Raw genomic sequence first — 27397 nt, forward strand, 5'->3', positions numbered from 1 at the left:
TTCTGTCACTTAAGAGCACTTTACTTGATGCTGTGTTGTGTTCTTTTATGGCTCATCCATTGTAAACCATAAGCTTGTAGAGTGCAAAGCACATTTCTTTCTCTTACTGTGGTCCCTTAAACCCTCACTATCATGATTTGGATGTGCTTAATAATTAAGTAATTGAATCACATTATTGGAAACAGGCTTTTTTATTTGAATTTAATTATTGGTGACCTCACAGACTCTTGGATATTTGGCAGTGATTCTGGCTGCATAGCTACAGGTTTTGAGGAAACAGATATTATTTGCTTGTATATATTGTTAACGTAAATGGAAAGATTTTTTGTTTGATAAGGTATTTCACATTTACTACAAAAAAATTATTTGTGTGCAATGATGTGCTTGGTACTAATAAAAAAAAAAAAGTAGAACCATGTGGCAGAGCCAGACAGTAATTCTTTTGGATATGTTCAGCAATCTACCAAAGTCAGATTTTCTTGATTTCATTAAGTTTTTTTTTTTTTTTTTTAAGGATTCCAAGTGGAAAGGTTATGCCACAGTACTCTAAGAACTTACTGAAATGAAATGCTTGCATGTGCTGTTAAAATGGTATCTTGTCGTCTGCCTGTTCATTCATTTTATCATTCTCTGCATACTTCCCAGAAGGTTTTGGTGTGGCTGTTGATCACAAACAGCTAGTTCTGTTAATCCACCCCCACCCCACTTTTGGCTTTTAGTTCTGAATTTGTACTCTTGAAAAAGTTGACAGAAACACAGAAGTGTGCAAGGTACAGAGGCTTTTTACTTCCTAGTGGTATAGTCTAGAAGTTACATGTCTGGAAACTGGGCTGCTGATATCCTTAGCTTTCTCAGTTGGTTTCAGAAAACTAGACTCCTTGGGGGTCAGTTTGGTGTCTAAAACACAGTTCCCGAGCATCCAATCAGAAAAGGTAAAAAAAAGCATCACAATTCCCAAACCTACATAGCTGGAAAAGAACTGAAGACTTGGAATCTTAATAGAAAATGGACCAAGACTGTGAATAGTTTCTAGGAAAAGATAATTAGCTCTGCCTGTCTTACCACTGTCTTCTAGCACAGAGTTTGCCGTACGCATGCATGCCTGGACAAATGAGTGACACCCACATGAGATACATCCCAGCTTCCTCATAAACAGGAAAAAAACGCCAAGTGAAATAACAAGATGTGTATTCCTTTGAATGTCATTTCTACTTCTTAGAGTTTATGTTGGGGTAATAGACAGCTTAGCATAGATTTCACATCTAGGTTTTCCTAATCCAGAAATACTTTCTCAGATATTCAAAGATATCTATCCATCATTCATCCACCTACCTACACATCCATCCATTCACATATATATATACACACACACACATATATGTACATGTATGTATATACATATAACTATATGCATGTTTATTGTAAAATAACTTGTAATAGTGAAAAATGGGAAATAACCTAAGTGTCTATCAGAACAAGAGTAATTAAATGAGTAGTATACTCACTGTTATGTTTAGAAAGGCTGAGATTCCATTCCTGGGTATATATCTGAAAAAAATGAAAATACTGATTCACAAAGGTACATGCACCCAAAGTGTTCATAGCAGCATTTATAATTTATAATTACCAAGATATGGAAGCAACCTAAGTGTCCTTCAACAGATGATGTGATTTGTGTGTATATATACATGTGTAAACATGTACGCACACACGCACACACATAACGGAATGCTACTCAACCGTGAATAAGAATGATGTCTTGCCACTTGCAACAACATGGATGGACTTGGAGGGCATTATGCTAAGTGAAATAAGTCAGACTGAGAAAGATGAATACTGTATGATATCACTTACATGTGGAATATAAAAAATAAATGAATGAGTATAACAAGAAAGAAAAACCACAGATATAGGACCAACTAGTGGTTACAGTGGGGAAAGGGAAGCGGGGAAAGGTAAAATAGGGATAAGGGATTAAGAGGCATAAACTATTATGCATAAAATAAATAGGCTATGAGGATGTATTGTACAACATGGGGAATATAGCCAATATTTTATAATAACTATAAATGAAGTATAACCTTTAAAAATTGTGAATCACTGTATTATACACTCGTAACTTATATTGTCCATCAACTATACTTCAATTAAAAAATGAAGAAAAAAGGATGCAGTTGATGTTTAGGTAAAGACTCAAAAGGAAAGATACACAAGTTGTACTGGACAGGAAGTTGTAAATCAGAATGTTTCCTATTTGTGTGTAAGTAGTGAACACAGGTTTCCTTACACATCATACCCGCATATGTGAGGGATGGTCTGGACGGAAGCATGCATGTAAGTCTGTGACTTGTAGGAAGCCTCTGGGGAGCAGAACTGAGGAGATGTGAGAATCCTCGGGAGGGAGGGAGTGTTATACCTTCTGTTTCTTTCTTTCCTGTTCTGTTTTTAAAATGTGTATTTTACTTCTATACTAGACAAAAGACTAGGAAATCATGTAGTACGTTTTAGGTATCTTTTCATCAATATTTAAAATAAATAACTTATTTGTATGGCTAACATCTATCTGGAAAAAGTGGTTTTCAAGAATGATTTATATCCTTGAGAACGCTATATAAGTAAAATGTGTTTTATAATGGGACGATAATGAAAGACATTATCAGATTGAACTGCTATTGTGTTCTTTAATGTTACCACAAATAGACACATAGTTCAGAAGTCTTAATATATTTTCTTTAAGCTGTTGTAAGCAAATCCTGCTTCATACTAGATGGGCTTGTTATTTTTTAGGGAACTTATATGCACTTACATCAGTTTCCAAGGGTACACTTGGGAGGAAAAGAATTAACATGGTTTTCTCTTCAATCTTGTAGAAAAGCTCAAGAGGAGAACAAGAAAATAGTGCTGGCTGGATGTGTTCCTCAAGCCCAGCCTCGCCAGGACTACCTTAAAGGACTGAGTATCATAGGGGTAAGCTTGTACCTGATGAGGCAAAAAAAAAATCTTACATTGTCAAAGTATGTAGTGGCCCCACATTTTATTTTTGATTTCTAGGTTATTTAAAGCTGTGTTGCACTTAAAGCTGTCTTCACACACTTTCCCTGTTGCCACTGAAACTTGGTCTTGTTTGTGTAACTTTTAAACTTAGCACAGAAACGTGTTCTAGGTTCTCTCATTTAAAAAAGAATGGCACAATAAAAAGCCATGGTATGGAATTTAAGTTCGTTCCTTATAACCTGGTCTGCATCTGCCTGTCCAGCACCATCTCTTGCTATGTCATAGTATACAAGTGCCTCTTTGGGAACGTCCCACTTCGCCATGCTCGTCCCCCAGGTCTTGGCTTCAGCGTGACCCGTTCTGTAAGCGCTCTGACACCTGTGCGGCCTCCCTGATCCCGGCTCTGGCTTCCCTGTTCTTTCTGTGCTGTTACCTGTCATTTGCTCTGTCTGCATTTTGCAGAGTTGCAATTTTGGGGGGTTATAACTTACATGATTTTTTGAATAAAGCCCACCTCTCTATTTGAATTACTAGGTTCCCAATGATAGCATTATCAGTCTTAAACCCTCACCCTGCTTCCCAGCCTTTCTCACGACGCCTGACAGTCGGCAGCGTCAGTGTTTGGTGACTGACTAAATGGAGGAGTCCTCCTGTTGTACACTTGTGGTCGGCCTGCTTATTCCCCTGTTGGACAGTGAGCTCTGGGAAGTCAGGACACTGCTACCTGCTAGCTCTCTTTTTTTTTTTTTTTAACATTTTTTATTGATTTATAATCATTTTACAATGTTGTGTCAAATTCCAGTGTTCAGCACAATTTTTCAGTCATACATGGACATATACACACTCATTGTCACATTTTTTTCTCTGTGAGCTACCATAACGTTTTGTGTATATTTCCCTGTGCTATACAGTACAATCTTGTTTATCTATTCTACAGTTTTGAAATCCCAGTCTATCCCTTCCCACCCTCCACCCCACTGGCAACCACAAGTCTGTATTCTCTGTCTGTGAGTCTATTTCTGTCCTGTATTTACACTTTGTTTTTGTTTGTTTGTTTGTTTTTTAGATTCCACATATGAACGATCTCATATGGTATTTTTCTTTCTCTTTCTGGCTTATTTCACTTAGAATGACATTCTCCAGGAGCATCCATGTTGCTGCAAATGGCATTATGTTGTCAGTTTTTATGGCTGAGTAGTATTCCATTGTATAAATATACCACATCTTCTTTATCCAGTCACCTGTTGATGGACATTTAGGCTGTTTCCATGTTTTGGCTATTGTAAATAGTGCTGCTATGAACGTTGGGGTGCAGGTGTCATCCTGAAGTAGGGTTCCTTCTGGATACAAGCCCAGGAGTGGGATTCCTGGGTCATACGGTAAGTCTATTCCTAGTCTTTTGAGGAATCTCCACACTGTTTTCCATAGTGGCTGTACCAAACTGCATTCCCACCCCTGCTAGCTCTCTTACTCTCTGTGGCCATCACTGTTCACAGATGCCCAGAGGGAGTTAGCATTCAGACCATATTTGTTGACCAAAGGGTGGTGCTCCTTCCTTCCCACCATTCTACTAAAGCTGATCTCATTGTGCTCAGTAACCATCTTCTTTTAAAGAGGCTTTATCAATTCAAAAAAAAAAATAAAAATATTGTATGTTCTTAGAAAATAACTAGATGAGTAATTGGCACCCGGACTGAGATTTATTGAGTTTCCCTCATTTGATGTATGGTTGATGGGTCCTTACACTGTGTTCTCAGTGTAATGAACTTGTTTTCTGCTGTGAAGTCCTTGCCCCACTGGCAAATTTAATAATCTTTGAACAAACACTCTCATGTTAAACAAACAGAACCTGAATGTTTGGGAACTTTAGTTTGTTTTCACCACTTGTCTGTTTACATTTTGATTTCTCTTGGTTTAAGGAGTGAAATGAATATGGACTCCTAAGTTATCTTTTCATGTCAGACCAACTTTCTCCATAAACATAAGCCTGCTGTGTTAGGGAAATAGGAAACTAGTTAGAATTCTGTTTTAGAGATGGAGTGTGGTAAAAGCTTGGAATTCATCTTTGAGTTCATCTCAAGGAATTAAGTTACAAGAATAGTAGGACTTCTGTAGTATGACAAAAGCCTCTTCTCTGTGTGCATTATGGTGAAGTTTCCCTGAGCTCTGCTGTGTGCTGTGAAGAGCTGAGTACATGTGAGGATGTTGGGGAAGTTGTCAAGATAGTGTAAGAGAGGATGCTCAAGGGCTGGTGATGTGGAAGACGATTTTCAGGGATGAAGTCAACTCCTGGCTACCGCAGATAAACATATTTTTTCCTATTTAATCTAGCACCCTTTTTATTCTATCACTTTGTCTCATTTTATTACTATTAAAATTTGTTAGATTTATTTAGCTTCTTTATAACTGGAGGAATAATGCGTTTGAAAAAACAGAAAATTCATAGTTCTCTCACCCTCACTCAATAATTATAACTTCGCTTATCCTTTCCAGACTTCTAACCTCTGCATATTTTGCTTGATTGTAATCTCAAAACAATTTTGTGTCCATATTTTTCCATGAGATTTTATTCCATGAGCTCTTTAACCATTTTAAATCCTGTGTTAATCTATTGAAGGATATACCATATGTTACTTAACGTTTCTTAAATGTTGGATGTAAGTAGTTTCTTAATTTTTAGGAAATATCCATAATATAATAATGCTCAGAAAGGGCGTTTTATTTAAATTTTAGATCAGTATACAGTGAAAAGTTTCCAGAAGTAGAATTGCACTGTAAATAGCAACATTTTAGAGTTATGATTTAATTATATCTCCAGCATTTAGTATTGTTATTAAACTAGAAGATTATTCTCTGTCAGCCTCATTTTATAGAGCATTTTTATCTGTGGCAGCTATATGACATCTATTATAAATGACTTTATATATAAAAAACATGTTGAGGAGAACTGAAAATTTAAAAAAAAATTTGAAGTAGGAGACCAAAATCATCTGCATTTGGAGAGATCTATTTCCGAGTAGAATTGTTGAATTGCTACAAAATCAGAAACCTTCTGAAATTCAGTGAGTTACAGTGAAATAAAGTGGTACAGTGAAATAGAGTTACAATGAAATAAAGAAATGAATTATATTGGTTTACACAAAGAAAAAACAATTTTGAGGTGTCAAAAAATATGAAGATGCTTAAATTCAGGGTTTGGGAAACTATTTTTATGAGGATGTTTAGAATAGTGTTGCACAGTTAATTTCCAGACTGTTTGGGAACTGCTGCTCCTTCACAGAATCTTCCCCTCACAGATGTCTGTGATGGAGGGCATTAACAGAGGTGGAGGGAAGACCAGCTACAACTGTGTCCTGTGCTTTCGCCTCCTGCTGGGATTTGTCTGTGTCACCCCGCAATCCAGGGAGGATGTGTCAGTTCTGTTGACCAAATGGTTTAAAGAAAAAGCTGGTGAGCAGGGTCCTAATTGCACACCATTTTGCAAGTGCTCATGGAGTAAGCACCCAAGAAGATTCTTCATAAGGAAAAATATTACCATTGCCACATGTTCATTTCCAACCATATCAGACTTTAGAAATGAAGCATTTAATTTGTTTCCATAATCGGAGATAGCAGTGTGGTAAGGGCACATAGCAATTGGTGATTTGATTCCTAGGCTTTATATTATCATCTGTCTTAATGTCTCCTGAATCTAGTTGTGGTTAATATTATTTATGTGGTGGTGCACAGAAGGAAAATAGTAGAACATCAAAACCAGAAGTAACACCTGTCAGCCTCTGGGTCCAGAAAAACTGGCTTTGGTGGCAGTAATCTCTGGCTTCTTCCATGCTAGACAGCAAAGCTGTCTCATTTTTTCATAGGGAGAGAGGAGAAAGAGCAGACTTGAAAACACAGATGTCTTGGATAAAAAGTTCTTTTTTTAACCAAAAAAATTTTTTTCCTAGCACGATTAAATGAAGTTTATGATGTGTATCTAGAATATAAAGTTATGTAAACATAAATTTGTAGATAACCAGTGCAGAATCAAGATCTTTTTCATTTTTATGTGATCTTGAAACATTTTACCTTACAGTGCAAATTTTCATTTCTCTTTTGACAAATACAAAGATGGTTAACTATTCACCTTGGAATTCGTTTTCATGCAGTGTCACTTTTTTTTTAAATCACTATTATTTGTTTACATTGATTACTCTATATCTAGCTGTAGGTAGTTCCAGTAGTTCCAAGATCTTGTGACGATCTGTTGAATGCTGCTTTCCTTCTCTTCAGTTCATTTTTTGACAGGAAAGTTTCTTTTAGGTTAGCCAACCAGAAAGGATGTTCTCTTTTAAAGTCTGGTAGCAAAAAAGAGTAATAGACTTAAGCACTCAGAAAGCCAGGCTTTAATCCCAGGGCTGCCACATCGTTCTCTTTTCTATTCACATCATTTCCTTTTTTCTATTCATCGTCATTTTTTTCTATTCAGAAAGGTACTTTCTGAGTGCCTGCTGAGTGCTAGCTCCTAGTCCAGGTGCTGGGAATGCAGCGGTCCATAGAATCACCAAAGATCCCTGTCCTCATAGAGCTCATGTTCCAGTTCATGGGGAGAGGAATCTGGTTTGAGCCTAGAACATCTACAGTCTCCTGGAAAATGTGGTGGGATGTGTCCCTAGAGACCGGGAGATAAGATTAGTTGGAAGTTTCTCTGTAAGGCTCAGATGGAATTACACTTTGTGTCCATCAGCTGGGGGTTGTGTTAGGAATAGATGGTTGAAATAACAACTATTTGCTTGAGTTCTTAAGATATTGTTATTTCTCACTTCTTATAGTAGGCAGTATTAACAGGCATGACATTTATTCGGAAGGTTGGTTTTCATTTCTGTTACAGGAAAGCATGTTTCCAGAACTGCGTATTTTGGGTAGATTCTCTGTTAATAAAGAGACTGCATTTGAACTTGGTGTTCAGTCATTAGGCTTATCTTTGTATAATATGTCTAGAAATCCTAAATAAACTGAATTAATAAACAAGTTGTAACACTTTAAAACATACGATTCACAGCAGAATATGCAATGTGATATTGAAAATTGGTAAATGATAGAACTTCCTGATGTGCCAGCTGTGAGCCCTGCAGGCAGGTGTATATTTTCTTTGGCGAGCTGAACAGAATGTGGTTTAACCCAGGTGTCCACTTATCTCTGGGACTATTACCAGGTTGATTTGCAGTGGTTTAAACATCTTTTGAGGCAGATTGCTCTAATCCTGAAAAGTCAGACAGCATGATGACTGTTTCAAATATGAATGCTAATTTTGAAAATTATGTGTATGTATAAAGCAGCATTTGAAAGAGGATACATTTTAGAATATTTCTGTCATCTACTGTATTGCAAAAGGTAGATAAATTCATGAAATGGAACAATGTCATAATAACAGTGGGATCGGTGTTAAGGGCAAAACTTGGAGAAACTGTCCTCCTGTTTGTCTCTACTAATATTTCTTCTTGTCATATTCCATTTTTTTAACCTTTAATTATCAAAATGGCAGTATCACAAGAGAATGACTTGTAGATTTCAAAGCCCATTCATTTCTGTACCTTCCTAGATCTTCCTAGATGTTGTTTCCACTTTTTCATGGCTGCTTCTAGTTCTACCTATATGCATACACATATAAATCCTACTGATTTATAAAAAAGTAGTGCATCATTGTAGTGAAGAGCATGGATTCAGGAGCTATGTTATATAGGTTCATATGCCTGTTCCACCACTTATTAGCTGTGTGACCTTGTGCAAGTTACTGCTCCTCTCTGTGCCTTAAATGTCTGTAGAATGGAAGTAATACTAGGACTTAACTCTGAGTTTTGTAAGGGTTAAAGTGTTTAATGTATTTAGTATGCTTAGCATGGTCCCCAGCATGTAGTTAATGCTCTGTATTAGCTTTAGAAAAAAAAAGGAATTATTTAATTTTCTTACTAGTAGAATTACTAGTAGAGCACAGCTGTGTGCCTGGAATGAAACTATTTGCTAGAGATACAGAGCTGAATGAAACTTGTCTCTTCCCTAAAGACAATGAAATCTGGAGAGAGGCACAATCAATCATGATAAATATGCAGAGGGATAAAGTCCTGTGGGCACACAGAGGTTGACACCATTATTGACTTGGGTTTCAGAGGCTGAGTAGTGGTCTGATGGATGAAGGAAAGGAGAAAGGGCTTTTAAGCAAAACCTATCTAAGGAAAAGCATGCATGCTTAAGGGCACCTGAAAGGAAGAAGAAATAACAAGAAATGTATCCTTTGAGTGTAACTTGGAGGAGATAGTTCTAAGAGGTGTATTTTGGAGTAGTGCAGATGAGTGATAAATAGGGTGGAAAGAAGGAGTTTGCATTCAATGGAATGTTTAAGTCAGAATCAACAGGACAGAGTGAAAGACTGGTACGTGTAAGATCATGTGAAAAGGTCGGTGTTAGAAGTGTTAGAAATCTTGGTTGCTTCTATATGTCCTTTATTTGTTATTTGTTATTTTCTTATATGTTATTGATACTAACTCTTTTCTTATTTTAAATAAGAATTGTTGAGATATAATTAACATATAATAAAATCACCTTTGGTTGATTTTATTTAGAACATTTCCATTGGACCGGAGAGTTCCCTTGTATCCTTTTGTATTCATCACTCCCACCCCCACCTAACAAACACACACAGTCCTTGGAAACCATTGTTCTGATTTCTGTCCCTATGGTTTTGCCTTTTTCAAAATGTCAAATAAATGGAATTGTAGATATACCTTAGAGATATTGTCGGTTTGGTTTTAGACCATTGCAATAGAGCAAATAATTAAGTGAGTCACACGATTTTTTTTTTTTTTTTGCTTTGCTAGTGCATGTAAAGTTATCTTTATGCCATACTATAGTCTGTTATGTGTGCAACAGCTTTATGTTTAAGAGAACAATGTACATACCTTAATTTTAAATAATGCTTTTATTGCTACAAAGTGCTAGCCTTCATCTGAGCCTTCAGCCAGTCATAATGTTTTTAGGGGTGGAGGGTCACTGGAGAATCTCAGTGTTGATGGCTGCAGACTGATCAGGGTGATGGCTGCTGAAGGTTGGGGGGGGGGTGGCAGTTTCTTAAGACAACAGTGAAGTTTGCTTCATCGATTGACTCTTGCTGTCATCAACGATTTCTCTGTAGCATGTAATGCTATTTGAGAGCATTTTACCCACAGTAGAACTTTCGGAATGGAGTCAATTGTGAGACCCTGCTTCTGCTTTATCAGCTAAGTTTATGTAATATTCTAAATCCTTTTTTGTCATGTCAGTGATCTGTTAAGCTTGTTGTCTTATGTGGGTGCAGTTTGTGTTAACCTAGAATTAGAGTAGTGACATTAAAGATCACTGATCACAGATCACCATAACAAATAAAATAATGAAAAAGTTACATACATTGTGAGGATTACCAAAATGTGACGCAGAGAAGGAAGTGAGCAAATGCTGTAGGAAAAATGGTGCCAACAGACTTGCTCGACACAGGGTTGCCATAAATCTTCAATTTGTAGAAAAAAAAAGAACACAGTATTTACCAAGTGCAGTAAAGTGAAGTGCAATAGAATGAAGTGTATCTATATGTTACTTTCTCACTTAGCATGATTCATTCAGTATTCATACATGTTGTTGAGATTATTAATAGCTTGTTGCTTTTTATTGCATGGAATTATTTGACCAAATAGATGGACCACAGTTTGTCCGTTCAGCAAGTCAATGGAAATTTGTGGTGTTTCCAGTTTGGGGCTATAAAGAGTAAAGCTCCTGTAAACATGTGTGCATAGGTCTTTGTGTGGACATATGTTTGCGTTCTCCTAAGTATCCAGGCGTGATACTGCTTGGTCACATGGTAGGCGTCTGCTCAGCCTTTTGAAAATTGCCAGTGTTTTGCTTTTCTACCAGCAGTTCCAGTTGCTTCACATCTTCACCAAAACTTGATACTGCCGGTTTAATTTTAGCAGCTGTTACTAGGTATGTAGCAGTATCTCATCGTGGTTTAAATTTGCTTTTTTCTGTCGGCTAATGACGTTGAGCATATTGTGTGTGATTATTTGACATCCATGTATCTTTGGGAAAGTGTTCAACTCTTTTATCACCTACCCCTCTTTTTTACTCAGTTTGTTGAGTTAGGAAACTGTTGGTTAGGTAGGACACACACATACAACCTAGGACATGAGAGAAAAGAAATTGATAATTGGACTTCATCAAAATTAAGCATTTTCGCTCCCTGAAAGATACTGTTAAGCAGGTGAAAAGACAGGCCATGCACTGGGAGAAAATATGTGCAAAACACATGTCTCCTAAAGGGTGTATATCCAGAATATATAAAGGACTCCAGCGGGAAATTAACCTGTTTTAACATGGTGAAGAAAATGTGTCTTTTTAGCATCATTTTCATTGCCTTTTAAAATTTTGATATAGTAGAAGCTTGGAATTTGGGGGAGGACAATGAATGGGTAATTTTTCTTGTGGTTTCAAAACTTCAAATGTATGTTTCCAGGATCTAGGAACAGGTCTGATAAAGTATCTATTTTTCTCTCTCTGTTATAAACTTCTTTTTTTGAAGTATGGAAAGGATTTATTCAACTCTTTAATCTATTTGCAGTTTACTGTGGTGGACACTTACAAGCTCTATAAAGCCAGGAACTTAGTTTTCTATGATTTTATGGTTTTACATATTTTACATTGTTTTCTGTACTTAGAACAGTGTCTGGCTCAATAAATGTATTGAGTGAATGTTTGCTAAATATAAAGTGTGCATTTAACGTAATTTTTCCCATATTGTTCGCAGTTATTCCAGCAGCATTTATTTTGAAAGTTTCCTTTCCCTCTTTGATGATGCTAACTAACTCTGCCATATGTATGTTTCTTCATCAGTGTACTAATTTTGTATGCCCCATAACAAATTTACCACAGACATGGTTGCTTAGAACAACATGTATTTATTATCTTAAAATTCTGGAGATAAGAAGTTGGACATGAGTTTTTACTGGACTAAAATCAACGTATTGACAGGACTGTATTCTTTTCTGAAGGCTCTAGGGGAGAGTCTTTTCCTCTGTCCTTCCAGCTTTTAGAGATCACCCACATTCCTTGACCTGTGGCCACCTTCTTCCGTGTTTAAGGCCAGAGATGCTATCTCCCTCTGACCTTTCTTCCACAGCAAATTATTCTCTGGTTCTGGGGATCAGGACTTGACCATCTTTGCGAGGCCATTATTCTGCCTGCTACATATAACATTGTTTGTTAGTTGATGTTTTATATCCCTAATGTGTATTTCTGTACATCTGTATTTTAGTTCTTATAGTACTATGTTTTCAACTTTAGTATCACTTTAAAGATAATTTTTCACTTTATAATATGTCCTATTATTTAATATGGTTATAATTTTTGAATGTCCCAATGTTTCTGTATGTAATTAACTTTATTTACCATGCTGAGTTTTCTTATTGTTGCTTAAAGATTTTTCTCCCTCATACTGAAAGTTTTATAGGTATTTTAACTGAATTTAATAGGAGAAAGTTCCTGGTACTGATCTTCATTTTGCTGGCATCCATCTAGTCTGGCTTCATCTTTCAATTAGTACTTTTTATCTCTTACTGTGTGTTCATCACTCACTGGTACCATTCAGGTAGAAAGTATGCTTTTAGTAGTGCGCGGAATGTGCTGTCATACAACTTTTGATGAAAGGGCTATTTCTGCTATTGGGGAAGAGTTTTTCTCAATGAAGAGATGAAAGAAGATGAAACTGTACTGGCAGATGAGAAGGCTTTTGTTGAAAAAGTTAAGCCACGTGTAGCATCAAATGCCCTTTTGTGTTACTTATTAGCAGACCTGTCATGCACGGGCTTATGAATTCAAGGAATCTTTCTTCCGGTGGAGTTAGCTAGTGACTGCTCTGGACTTCCCCAAATTTAAGAGATTTGGAAATTGAACTCTCTCTTCAAATACCATTAATAGAGTTAGGGACTTTCCTTAACAGCTTGAAGAAAAATTTTTAGAAAAATATTTCTTTAGAGAAGTCAGTCCTGAACTTCAACCTGTCAAATGCTGGTTATTGAGTCAAACTCCCATTATGGTAAAAGTGAAAAATTTGAACATACATTTGATAGAAAAGACTTTTAATAATACAGTTCTTAGAAGAGCTAGAAAGATATTTTTTTCTTTTAAAGGTTGATAGAGTTTTTAGGTGGTTTTAAAGTTTTGGTTTGTTATTTCTTAATTAGAATGAGAATGACAGGTTGTCCTAGTTTACTTGTTTACAGTCAAAATTAAGAGAGCTAATGAGAGTGCTCTGCTATATATATATCAATGTTTATGTGTATTTATAATGTATTAATCTTTGTTACTCCTGAATTTTGAAGTGTTTTAGGATAAAATAAAGAGATAGTAAAACCACATGCAGCTTCATTCAAGTATAAGAAGACTCACGCCAAGTAATAGAGAGGTGTGGTTAAAGAGTAGCCTTGGCATATTCTCAGTACAATTAGCCTGAGCGATGCTGATGAAATGTTCTGCTAACCCTCCAATGACTTCCTTTTGCAGGTAGAATAAAATCTAAATGCATAGTATGAGTTGTAAGGTCTCACATAGTCTTACTCCCCTAATCATCTGACCTCATCCCCTTCCACTGTGCCCCTCATTCTCCATCACTCTGTCTCTCAGCCCCTGTATGTACTCTTCCCCCTGGAGGTTCACATTGATGCTTCTGTCTTAGGGTTCAGGTCCCAGGATTAATGATACCTGCTCAGAGGTTTACTTGGACCCCTGTAGCAAAATTGCCCTCTCTACCTACAGCTACTCCCAGATTTTATTTTCTTTATAGCATCTGTCATGATAGGAAACGAACATTTTCCGTTGTTTGTCTCCCCCAGTAAGAATGGAAGGCCCACGAAGCAGAGATTTTGTACTTCTCACCATTGTATCCCCCATTCCTACAATAATCATAGTGCTTGGTTGGTGCTTAATAGGTTGTCGTCAAGTGAATGGGTGCATGGCGGTGGTGACTTGTCGGGGAGGGTTTGGGGGAATAGTTGTGGCCTGGGTCACTTGGAAGTGCAGGTTTAGGTGGACAACAGCATTCTGTGATCATTTAGTAGTGACCTCTATGTGGCTAGGAAGAGGGAAGTTTACCAAATGTGCCATTCTAGGTAAGATACACTAGTAACACTTGGCAGGAATTTAGCAGGGTATCCTTGTGCCTTAGTGCCCTCAGCCTAGGAAAGGACAAAGTATCTAACGCGTAGGAGTGTTGTTGAGAATTAAAAGTGATGGCGCGTATGGCACGTTAGACAGAGCCTAGGAATTGCTCAGGAAATGTTAACCATCCCTGAGTTATTCCTAGTCATTAACTTATCTAATTGCTGGTTGTTCAGAAAAAAAAGACACTTCAAGTGTGTACGAAAGCAGAACCTCGGACTGCAGGACGGTGTCTCAGCTTGTTTCCTGACTGTGCTTTGTTTTTCAGTCTAGTTGGCAAAATTGTGTTCGAGGTGTGTACCAGTTTCCTAAGGTTGCCTTAACAAATCACCACAAACTGGGTGGCTGTCTTAACCATACTTTAAACGTGTTCTTTCCAGTATGGTTGTCAGTGGCCACATGTGAATATTTAAGTTAATTAAAATTAAGTCAGTTCCTCAGTCACAGCCACATTTCAAGTACGTAGTAACTGCACGTGGCTAGTGGCTCCCATGTTGAACAGCACAGCATATAAACATTTCTTTCATTCTAGAAATTTCTGGATAGCACTGCTCTAAACAATTAGGAAACTTCAGAATAGGTCTTTTATTTGCTTTAGGTAACTTCGTATAGGTTTGTTTCTTCAATATATGTTTAGTTATAAATTTGGAGTAGTTCATAATAGCTGAATAAAATATTTTTATGGGTTTCTTTTAAAAGTTCTGCAGCAGAATGACTCATTAATGTTATTTATGAATTGTTTATTCACCAACTCCTTTCTTCATTGTCAAGAACATATGGAGTCAGTAATAGAACATACTGCGTGTCTTTTTTCCCCTGTATATTTATAACTAAGTGCCTGAAGGACACAAGATACTGTTTTATTTATTTTATTTGAATTATATGCCAGAGACTAAGCTCTTGTGTATCCAGGGCTACAATTTATAGTATTAATTAAGAACAGCTTTCCTCTTCTCCCTAGAATGAATTCAGTGTATTCTTCATTACTGTGTGTGAATCTTGAGTTTGTTCTCACTCGGCATTGTTTTGGCTTCTCCCCCTGCCTCCCACCTGTGCTTTTTCCTCCTAACTCCCCACTCTCCCACTTCATTCCCCCTCCCCCGACTCTTCCCTTTCTTCACTGTCTTCTCTTGTGTGCTGCTTTTTTTCCTCCCACCACTTCCTCCAGTATCCTTCTAACTAGAAATGGAAATGACACAATATTTTCTTTAGAGCATTTAATGAACTTCTCCCCTACTTTTTTGCAGTCAAATGCTTTTCCCCCCTTTTCTTAAAGTTTGGTAGAGCCTTCCTTTTGAAGTCCTAGGGTTCCTTCACACCCAGCTGTTACTTACCAGGTGTAGGTAGCATCTATAATTTTCTGCCATAAAAGCAAATGTGATAATCAAATACTCTTCTAAAATTGGAGGATATGTTTTCAGCTATATGCATTCAAGTAAATTTTGTGTGGCTATTAGGGTAAAAGAAAATCTCTTCAACACACACCCCCACATACACACTTAAACCTTTATTTTGACATAATTTCACACTCATGGAGAAGTTGCAGAAATAAAAATTAACACGTACCATTTACCCAGATTCCCCAGATGTTAATATTTTACCACATTTGCTTATCATTCTTTTTTTATATTTACACATTTGTTTTCTGATCCTTTTGAGAGTAAGATGTCAACATGATGCCCCTTTACTTCTAAATATCGATGTATTTAAAAACCAGGGACATTCGCTTACATCACTATAGTCCAAGTATAAAAATCAGGAAATCAGCATTGGTGAAATGCTATAAGTTAGCCTGCAGGTCTTAACCACATCTTGGTAATTGTTCCAATAATGTCTTGTATAGGAAAAGAAAAATCTCAGGTCCAAAGTTGCATTCAATTGTCACTTCTCTTAAATCTCCTTTAAGTGGAACGTTTCCTCAGTTTTTCCTTGAGTTTCATGACCTTGATATTAGAACATTTGATCACCTTCAACCTTTTTTTGGGGGGGTGGGGAGGGGAGATTAACAGCTTACTTGAGATGTAATTCCAGCACCATACAATTCTCTCATTTAAAGTGTGTAATTCAGTGGTTTTTAGCATATTCACAGAGTTATGTGACATAATCACAATCAGTTTTAGAATATTTTCATCACTCCAAAAAGAAACACAGTCCTGCTCATTTCTTTCACTACCCATCCATAGGCAGTCACTAATCTACTTTGTCTCTGAAGATTTCCCTGTTCTGGTTATTTCATATGCATGGAATCATACAGTATTTTTCTTCTTTTCTCAGTTCGCTTTCTCTTAGCATAATGTTTTAACATGATCAATATGCCATTACCCCTTATGGCTTAATGATACTTCATTGCATGGATGTAACACCTTTTGTTTATCTGTTCACCAATAGATGGGACTTGGGTTCTTTCTACCGTTTGGTATTAGGAATAATGCTGTGAATATTAGTGTACAAGTTTTAGTGTGGACATATGTTTTCATTTTTCTTGGATGTTTACCTAGGATTGGACTTGCTGAATCGCATGGTTTAACCACTTGAGGATCTACCAGTCTGGTTTCCAAAGCAGTGGCATCATTTTATTGCATTCCCACTAGCAGTGTGTGACAAGGGTTCCAGTTTCTCCTTAGCCTTGCGCATGCTGGTTATTGTCTGTCCTTGTGATTATAGCCATCCTAGTGGGTATGAAGTGTGTCTCATTATGGTGAAATAGACATAACATAAAATTTACTGTCTTAACCAATGTTAAGTGTGTAGTTTCGTGGCATTAAGTACATTCACACTGCTGTGCAACCATCACCACCATTCAGCTCCAGCACGTTTTCATATCTTTTCAAACTGAAAAGCTATGCACATTAAACAATAACTCCTCATTTCCTCCATTGTGGTTTTGATTTGCATTCTTTGGTTGGCAGTGATGCTGAACATCTTTTCATGTGCTTATTGGCCATTTGTATATCTTCCTTGGAGAAATGTCTATTCAGATCTTATGCCAATTTCAAGTGGTTTATTTGGCTTTCTATTGAGGTGTAGGAGTGCTTTATATATATATTCTCCATTCAGGTCCCTCATCAGGTAAATAATCTGCAAAAATTTTCTCTTATTTTTGATGTTGTCTTGGTATTTTTGTTGCTTGTGTCCTATGATACACCAAGAGGTTTTAATCTTGGTAGTGTTCAGCTTTCCTTTTTTCTTTCATTGCTCATGCTTTTGAAGTAATATTAGGAAACCACTGTCTTCTACAAGGTTGATCTAGATTTATGGCTCTGTTTTCCTTTAAGAGTTTTATAGTTTTAGCCTGCCCTCAGCTTTTTAACCTTATAACTGCTCCTTCCACATGTTGTCCTGACTCTTCTCTAGGGATACTGCTCCTTATTCAGTCCATGTGCTGCGAGTTTGGGTGCAGCATTCCCTTTGAACTATTACGTCTCCAACTGCAAAAGAAAGCCTTTTTGGTTTCGTTCTATCATTGAATTATCTCATATTGTATTTCTTTTATTCTCTGTCTTTTAACCTCAACTGATACATTAGTCGTTCACCTACATTCACTGGGAAATTTGACCAACTCTTCCTTCCTTATCCTACCCATGTTTTTAATATCATGGGCAGTCTGAGTATCCATATGTAATATGGACTCTGTATTATACTCTAACCTCTTACTTCCTTACTTCTACAACTCCAGTGGTTATCACCTTCATCCTGTTTCAGCAACATTTCTTATGACTAGATCTGGGATCTTGCTATTCTTCAGAAATCCTAAATGCTTATATATGTACTCTATGGTAATCTCTTGTTCTCTTCTCTCCTTTTTCTTTCTCCATCCTCCCACCCTCTTTCCCACCCCCTACCTTCCTTTTTCCTTTCCTTCCTCCAACCCCCAGCCACTTTATTTCTCCTTTCTGGCTCTGCTTCGTTCTCTGTTTAACCCATTACGTAAAGTTTCATCTTATCCAAAATGCATAGTTCATTTCCTTTTTTCCATGTCTTTCAGGTCCATCCTAGTAATCTCTTAGTGTTGTTTCCCCAGCCTTTTGAACCTTCCTGGCACATGTTAGATGTTGAATGAATGAATGAATGATGGAATGTACAAACATTGGGGTCAATCTATTTAATGGTTTGTTTCATGCATAAGAACTGCTGAGCCCTGAGAAAAATTACGGCTATCTATGGAGTCATTGTTAAAAATTCATGGCATCTAATTTTTACTGGAATCTCAGTACTGTCTGGCAGTTTTTGGCTATTTTTAGTCTTCATTTCTTTTAACAGTTATTAAACTTTTAACAGGTATCTTAAACATCCACTCTCTCCTTACTTAACAGCATGCTTTCTCACTCATAGTAGATGAACTTGCTTCTTATTTCACTGAGAAAACTGAGGCCAACAGATGGGAAATGTACTTAATACCCTCTCTGACTTCTATGAGACTTCTCGTACCTGTTTTCATGCTTCCCTTTCTTTTAGAAGGATGGCTTGGCCCCTTTCCCATTCTGGGCTTATGTCTCTGCCTGTGTTGTGGATCTTACCCTCTTCACCTCCTGAAGGACCTAGCTCCATCAATTGTTTCTTCTGTCTCCACTCCCTTTTTCTCTGAGGCCTTTCTCCCCTCAGTATGTAAACTTTAAAAAAGAAAAGAAAGAAGGAAAGAATTAAGTATACTAACACATGTATACTCAGGGTTTTTGTCTGCTTTAAAGCTGCTAGGAGTCCTCTCTCTCTTCTTTTGACCCAGGCTTTTTGTAAGAGATGTCTGTATCAGCTGTCACCATTTTCTTATTTGTGATTCATTACTACTGAAGTGTTTATCCTGAGTTCATCGATCCCCTTGTTGCGAAATCAAGCATCTTCATTTTAGTCTTTGTGTTGCTTGTTATCTCTGTAGCATTTGACATTGTTGGCTACTTCTTCCTCTTTGAACTCTGGATTATCCTGGCTTTGAATACATTCTGTCAGGAAGCCATGTGGATTCTCTTAATAAAACCAGAACCTTATGGTTCCAGTAGTTCCAGGTAGACACATCCATCTCCAGTTAAGCAGGTTTATTTGGGACTGAAGGTCCAACATTCTCTGAGATTTGCTTTGCTTTGACAATTTCTCGGTAATTATCATTGTTACTACTACCATCATGCTGGGTGGAGTGGTGACAGGCAGTGCTGGAGTCACGTATGTTTTCACAAGTCTTCCCTTATTTCCTATAAGGCACTGAGGCCAAAGGAATATTTCAAAGAGATTTGCCATTGCATTTTTAGTAAAGTATTTTAAAAAGGTTCTTGTCTCAGTGGAGTTCATTGCAGCATTGTTGTATAATAATGAAAGATTATGGATAACAAAAATGTCCATCAATAGGGGAATGTATGAATGCTTTATATCTATACAGGAGATACTGGGCAGCTAGTAAAATGAAAGAAGTAGACCTAAATGTATAGACAATATATAGGAAACAAAAATCAAAGGAGCAGGTCTCCACCTTATATGTCATCTGTCTGTCTCATAATTTGTAATGGAAAAACCCTACAGAACAGAACTATGTATAAATGTTTAACACTGGAAAATATCTTGGTGTCTGCTCATCAGACCATTCTGAGTGATGTCATCTGAGGGAGCAGAAGTGGACGATGTTATGAGTTTCTTTATCTCCTTTTTATATTTCTGAAAACAATATTGATTTTGGAGATTTTTTAAAGTAGAAGGGATATCAGCTTATGACCTATTCGTACTTGCCTTGCTCTCTTCCTCTTGGGTTACATCTTTGCTTTTTTCATTTTCGTTCTAAACTCTAGCCACGCTGAGTCTGCTTAGTGGGCTTCTCCTGTCTTAATCCTGCTCACCCCTCAGGAATTGCCTTTGGTTCCCTGAAAAGCACTCCTGGATTACTCACACTTATTTTATTACCTTTCCTCTGTGTTCGCATGGCATGCTGGGAAATCTCCCTTAGTCACTGGTGTCTAGGGCAGGCGCTGTTATTTGACTTTGTATTCCATGGACCTGAGCATAGTACCCAGCACATGGTAGAGATTCATTAAAGGTGGTTTCACTGTTAAAATAATAAAGCAGAAAATTTGGAGTAGATCGTCTTAATACCAGCATGTCCTTTGTGTGGGTTGTCATATTATGCCATTTTTTTCTTGAAGCTCTGTGTGAAGAAACATATTTTAATGAAACTTCAGTTTATATCTCAAGATGTGTTGTGTTTATGTTGATAGGCTTTCTTAACAGAACTCCAGGCAGTTTATTTAAATGTAATATGATTTCTTCATTACAGTTGGAGGACAGGAGATTGATAATTTCATACTTCATTGTAACACAAAACATTAATACGGAATTTTTTATATTATCTCCAAATGCATTAATTAAAGAAAACCTTCATTTGTGCGCTTCAAAAATGTGTTATGTTGACTTAGGCAGAAGGATACGTAAAAATTAATGTTTCTTCTCCATATAAATTGCTTGTCTAACACTTTGTTTTCTTTATAGGTTCAACAGATAGATCGAGTGGTAGAAGTTGTGGAGGAAACAATTAAAGGTAATTGTGGAAAGTGAAATAAGCATGTGTATATATTGTTTGAACTATATTATAAAAATACTGCTTAGTTAATACTTGTAAAGGGTTTTTGTTAAAGTTATTTTTAGACAAAATCATAAAATTTTGTCCTTGACTGCTTTGTGCATTGACCAGTCCAAATGTAGGAGGCATATATTTGGTTAGCTTATATATAAATCAGATCATAGTCTTTTTTTGTTTTTTAATTTAATTAAAAATTTTTTTCTTTGCAGGGGAGAGGTAATTAGGTTTATTTATTTATTTATTTCAATGGAGGTACTGGGGATTGAACCCAAGACCTCGTGCATGCTAAGCACGAGCTTTACCACTGAGTTATACCCTCCTCCCACAGTCATAGTCTTTAAAAATTAAAAAAAATTTTTTTTTTAGTATAAAATAGATTTAATTTGAATCTCAGGTCAGGAAGACAGAGTTTAGTCAACTTTAAAATAAGGAAATGATTTTATTTGCATTCTTTTGCAGTTTTATTAAGATATAACTGACATTATTTGCATGTTTTATATCACATAATTAGTTGTACTTAACCTTTTTAAGTACTTTTAAAAGGAGTATTCAATTTTGATGCCTCGTCTATGTATAATTTTTGTAGTTATGAGAAAATGGATGGTTATGTGAGAAAACATGATAGTTATATGAGAAAAAATATAATTATAGGAGAACATAGAATTATGCTGTAATTGTTTCATTAACTAGTGTTCAATAAGAATCTGAAATGAGAATCTGTGAAGTCATTAAGAAACATTTTAAATTCTGTGTATTAAGTTTTAAATATTTATAGTCTACTTTTCTTCTGTTAGTGCAAGTCAAAACTGACAATATGAACAACATAGAAGAGGCATCAAAATTGAATACTGCTTTTAAAAGTACTTAAAAAGGATAACTACAACTAATTATGTGACATAAAACATGCAAACAACCGGAGAAGTCATGGTATAGTGTAAAAGTTGTGTCAAACATAGGAGCACAGGCATCGGGGTTAGTTTGCATGGATTCAAATTCCAACTCTGCCTTAATGCTTGTTCAGTTGGGCTTCTTGAAGCAGAGCTTCAGGGTTGCTTCGGGATGTTGTTTCCTGTCTTGAGTACCAGATGTATACTGGCCACTAAATATTTTTTTTAAATTAATGACAGTGAAGACAATACAGGAGAAAATCTAGGTGATGGTGGGTATGATGATGACTTCATAGGTGCAACACCAACACAAGTGAGCCATAATGTAAACTATGAACTTGAGAGATCTGCACCAGGAACTGGGGATGGTGAGCAAATATGTATTTCTTATTATATCACAATATCGCAAAAGGCCTGTCACCTCCAGTTTGGGTTAATTAGGGATAGCTTCTCACTGAAGAGCTTTGCTTGAGTAGATTTATTGGAGAGACTGCAATCGGATTTAATTGTGATAGTCTGTCTACCGCAAGAGACAAGTTGAAGATGAAGTTGGTTTCAGGGTGGGAAGGCTGACAAATTGCGTCTTAGTAATACAACAAGATAATTTTAGAGATGGAAGAAGTAATTTTGGTACATGCCCATACTTTGACCAAAGAGAGGGTTAAGTGACTCATCTGAGATCTCCTAGTTGCTGGTGATCTGGGCCTGTCAGTGAAACTTCCATTCTTCATTTCCTGTTTCTGTTGCTAATAGAAGTTAGTTAAGTGTCACAAGGGCCACACTGTTTCTCTGCTTCTTGGTTGTCTTTCAGTAAATTACTTTTCTGAGGCTCAGTTTTCTCAGTGTAAATTGGAGAGGATTAAATGAAAAAGACTTTTGAGATACTTGGGATATACTGGGCAGAAATTCATGTGAATGTTGATTTCTTACTACCTCCTTAATACCTAGACTGCTGGGATAAAATAACTAACCTTTTATATCAGTGACCCTCCTTTCAATCAGTGTATATATGGCTGTCATTTTCTGGGATTATTTTACTTTCCTGCATGTGTACCTTCCCTCGTTGCCTGTTATTTACCAGATTAATTTGTGACTTCCAGCTCATTCTACCATTTTCACTTTTTCTTCTGTTAGTTCCATATGTACACCTTTTCCTCCAGCCAGTTGTACTATTTGATGTTCCTTGTATATTACTTGCAGTTTGCTTTACATTCATTTTAGGATACTGCACTGAAGTGGCTAAGTTCTGTTTGCCCCCCCCCCCAGATCCATTCTCTACCCTTCTCCACCTTGCTGTGTGTCCATGGCCCCCCCCCCCCCCGATCTGTGTGATTGCGTCAGTAGGATCCTTGCTACCTGGCGCCTAGTTGGATTTCTCCAGTTAGAGGTTGAAAGTGTGGCTGAAGTGTGAGATAGGAGGGTTCACTCCCCTCTCTCACTCCCTGTTTCCCTGCTCATCCTGAATGGGTTGCTTCCCTAACCTGAATCTCACAGCTCCTGTCAGGGGACCCTCTCTATTCTTCTGTTTCTCCAGGCTCCTCTCCTTTGCCTTTTCAAGCCTGGGGTGGAAACAGCACCCCCTTGTTGCTGGCCTGGGGCTACTGCATTGTCTCTTGGTTTTCCTAACCTTGCCAAACTTCAGTAAATAGTCCCGTTATTAAAATCTCTTCAATTATGCAGTGTGCCATCTGCTTTGCTGGGTTCCTTATTGATAAATGCTCCATGGAGAAGAAGTTCTGCCCAGAAGGGCCAGGTGGAATATGGCCTGACCAGAGGGTTTTGCGTTGTCTTGTTTCCACATTTGATTCCTGTTGGGCTTTCTTCATATGTCTTCCTTGAAGGAGGCTTGGACATACAGCCTCTGCTGCAGCCTGTTTGCATTCTTATGTTATACCAAGTAACGTAATGTATTAATAAGATATATTGGTGATAAAAACATTTAAATGATAAAAACATTGGTATAATTTACAATAAAACCATCAAAACATATTCCATTTGTATCTGTCTTGGTTGGAGCAAAATGGAAAATTTAAGTTTTTCTGAATGAGTTCTTATTCTTTCACTAGTGGCCTGAATATTCCATCCATTTATAGCATTTGTTTTTAGGAGAGACCCTATTATAATGACTTTAGGATTTTTTTTTTATCATCTTGATAATTCAAGATTTGTAACTAAATCCAAGGAAAGAAGTATAGTGTTGAAAGATTTTACAGTTATTTCTTTATTTTAAAAATACTCATATATCCCTTAGTCTTGGTTTCTATGGTCATTAACCCCCCCCCTTTTTTTTTAGTCCTAAGTAAAATCTCTGAAGGGAATATAAATTGGGCTATTTATTCTGATATATGTACATGAAGTCCTTTAAACAAACAAAAAAAACCTTAAAATTTTTTTTTTGTCTTTGTAAGACAGTCTAAGCAGATAAGTAAGACCAATGGTTGGTCTTACTTACATTGTGTATTGAAAATAGAAAAATGTTTTTGCTATTAAATCCTATTCTTCTCTAGTCAGTCTCTAATAAAGGAGGCCTCTGCTGTTTTAATATGTTAGCTGGTATTTCATTTTGTCTAATTCCAAATGCCTGCAGTGTTGTTAATTCAAGGCTTTCCCAATATGGTACAATCTGCATGTTCGATTGATTTTTCATTTCCCCTAACTTCTCAGTAATTGATGTGATCTTGGATTAGGCTGACCTAAATTCCCAAGATACTTCACCAAATAGCTCTTTGTTATTTAATGCATTGCTATTAATCTTCACTCTGTCAGAATTGTACTTTGCATTTGATACTAATTTAGAATATAAACTCTATAAATTGAGACTGTGAGGCGCAACTGTATCAAGTGTGGTTTTATTAGTGTTAATGACTTTAGTGACCTCCCTACGAAGTCCAGTAGTGATTTACTTGAGGATGTTTCCGAACTTAATAAGTAAGTGAATAGAGCTTAGATATGTAGCATTGTTCACCTGGACACTGTTGGACCACAGAAACACATCTGCTTTTTCAGTATTTGCTTTTCAATAAAATAATTATATTGATTTTCAAAATATGGTTTGAAAGGGTGCTCTTACACGTCCTCTCATCATCTGTAATCTTTACCTGTTACTGTGGTCTAAATATCATGGAAAAAGTTATGCATTGGTTTTACACATTGGAAACGCTTCCCAGTCTCACTAGTGTAGAGCAGTGATAACTTCTGCTTTCCCATAACTAAACGGGCCAGAAATTTATTGCTGTTATTTAGCTTTTTACAATGAGCCTGTTTTAAGTTTATGTACCGGATTAATACGGGATGACAGTTTGGTAAACACTGCATGTTGCCACCTTCTTAAATGTGGCACTTTATGCCCTGTTCAGTCCCCTTTCCTGTCTTCTCCCTCTGGTTCCTCCAAATAACCGTAGTCCTCTAGCTTTACATGTCCCCTGTACTTTTTATATACATTATTTCTAGAACAACTTTCTTTTTATTCATTGTATCTCTTCCAGATAGCATTTTTCAAATCATAATAGCCTTAGAAATGAGAACAGAGTTCTTCATGATCCCATATAGCAAAGTTCTACCATGTGACTTTAAGTTGGTTTTTCACATCAATTTAGTCTGTAATGGCTGGTTTGGAATTACAGTTGCAAAGGACTGTTTATTAGACAAACCACTGTGTCATGTCTTGTCTGTATTTCTATAATTTTGTAACTTTATTAGCTAAATTATCATTCCTGTTTCTAGCCACAGAAATGCTCAGCAGTCCTGGTATTAATTTATTTGCCACAAAATAGCCAATAGATGCTCTTGAAAGAGTATTCTTTAAATATTGTAAATAGTCATGTTAAGTAACTTTAAGTTTGTCTAATATTTTTCTGTCTCAAAGCTTTGAAAACTCAGATAAGTGCTGAAGTGTGTTCCCAGGTGAATTCTGCTGTGTTGGCTTCAGAATTGTGTTACATGTTTTAGTTTGTTTGAAATTTAATTACACTGCTTTTGTGTGTTCAGCACTTACATTTCCTTTTCTGTTCAAAGATGTGTTATCTTACGGTTTGCAACCACCTTTTATTATTAATGGAATTTACTGATATGAAGACTTGGGTATTTCATCAATTTTGATTTTTTTGTTGTTGTTCCTGGGTAGAAGTGGGGAGGGTGCATAGTGCTGAATAGTTTGTTAGGTTGATGATCCAGTTGTAGTTTTCACACAACACTGTTACAGTGGTTCACTGGATTTGATTGTTCAGAACAAGGAAAGGAAATTACTTAAGTCTGAACCTCTCACGACCTAGCCCTGTGTTAGTGATCCCACTGATCTGTTTGGTAAAGTAGCCCCATCCTTCCTTGTTTGAATATTAATGAGGACTTGCCCACTGTGAAAATTGGGCTTGCATGTTAATTCTTTGCAAATCTTGATTTGATATTGCCTTGACAGATGGCACGCAAGTGAGACTATAAGTATTGTTGAGTTCTCTAAAAGTGCATTCTTGTAGTCTAGACTTCTGTGAAAATTGTTACTGTTAAAACAGTCTATCGGGTTTAAACATTAATCATGTCTATATATTAATAATTTTATTTCAGGTTTTTGATACTCTTCAGATACAAGATTCTAGTTTCTATGCACTCTAATAGGATTTATTTAGTAAAAAATGCCACATGGAGCAATTAATCTTGTTTTGAGGCTCTCGTAGGAAACATGAAAGTAGAATTTTTTAAAGACTTCAGTATGCTTAAGTTCTTCCTTTCTTGTAACTTTCTTCTTAGAGAATTGGCATGTGGTTCAGTGCTGTTATACTCTGCATGCATCTATGTGTTTTATTATATATCTGGAAGAGTTTTCCTCTTCATTTAAAGAATCTACTATTTTTGTTTAGTAAAATGTAGTGAGAATAGTTGGGACTATAAACTTAGAGAAAATAATCTTAGCAGCTTTGTTACATTTTTAAAATAGAGGATGAAGTTGTAGGTTGATTGTGGTATTTTCAGTTCAGCTATTCTTATTTAACACAATAGTAAATTGTATTGTATGGATAATTCTTCTTTAGTACTTTATAGCTGAGTTCAATAAAAATAGTGGGTTCTTGAGTACTTTATAGTTGGGTTCCTTAAAAATAAAGTGGAAACCAGGTCCTGTTAGGAGTGTACTATCTAAAATTGCAATAGCAAAATAAAATAGGCATAAAAATTATGATCATTTTTGAAAAAAATACTGAAATGCAAATACATTATTGCCAGTAAAATCCTAAATTATATCACAGCCAAGTGAAAAAACTAGCAACATAGAGCAATTTGATGGCTCAGATGTAACTAGATGAGAAATTTAAATCTGATTTTCTCTTTTTCTTGAAAATGTTGACTATTTGAAGAATTTACTTAAACGACTTGTAGGATGTCATTTGTTAGGTGTTGCCATTGACCTTTCCTTAGAAAACCTAATGTTGTTAGCAGTTGATACGCTGAAAGAATGCTCAGTTGATACTAAAGCTTTGTATCTTAACGTTCTGAGATGCGTGTCTTTTACAAGTTCATTCTGTAGCACTCTACAAAGAATGCAGCAGATATGTAGCAGTTACTTCTGAGACTTGGAGAATAAATACGAATTTCATACACTTCTTACTTTGAGGGTGGGGGAAACTCATTTGCAGAATCTCCAGTTAGGATATCAAAGATGGATGGATTTTTAAAAGTAGAAGTTTATCAGTACTACCGTTTTATAATGAAGTGTACATTTTATTGAGTAATAAAGGAATAGTAATTGAAATGTCTT

The 27397-nt window shown here is 36.5% G+C and overlaps 1 protein-coding gene across 7 annotated transcripts in view; it reads left to right on the forward strand.

Annotated features, from left to right (window-relative positions):
* CDKAL1 (CDK5 regulatory subunit associated protein 1 like 1) overlaps positions 1-27397 on the forward strand; it is a 721376-nt gene that overhangs the window by 149581 nt on the left and 544398 nt on the right. For all 7 annotated transcript variants that reach the window (XR_004313468.1, XM_032462575.1, XM_014557197.2 and 4 more), the window contains 2 exons: positions 2871-2967; positions 20674-20722. Coding sequence is in view for 6 of the 7 variants with exons in the window: in XM_032462575.1 (XP_032318466.1) it covers positions 2871-2967; positions 20674-20722 (146 nt within the window). In the remaining variant the exon portion in view is untranslated. The remainder of the gene's footprint in view (positions 1-2870; positions 2968-20673; positions 20723-27397) is intronic.

This window comes from Camelus ferus, chromosome 20, assembly GCF_009834535.1.
Source record: "Camelus ferus isolate YT-003-E chromosome 20, BCGSAC_Cfer_1.0, whole genome shotgun sequence".
Lineage (NCBI taxonomy): Eukaryota > Metazoa > Chordata > Mammalia > Artiodactyla > Camelidae > Camelus > Camelus ferus.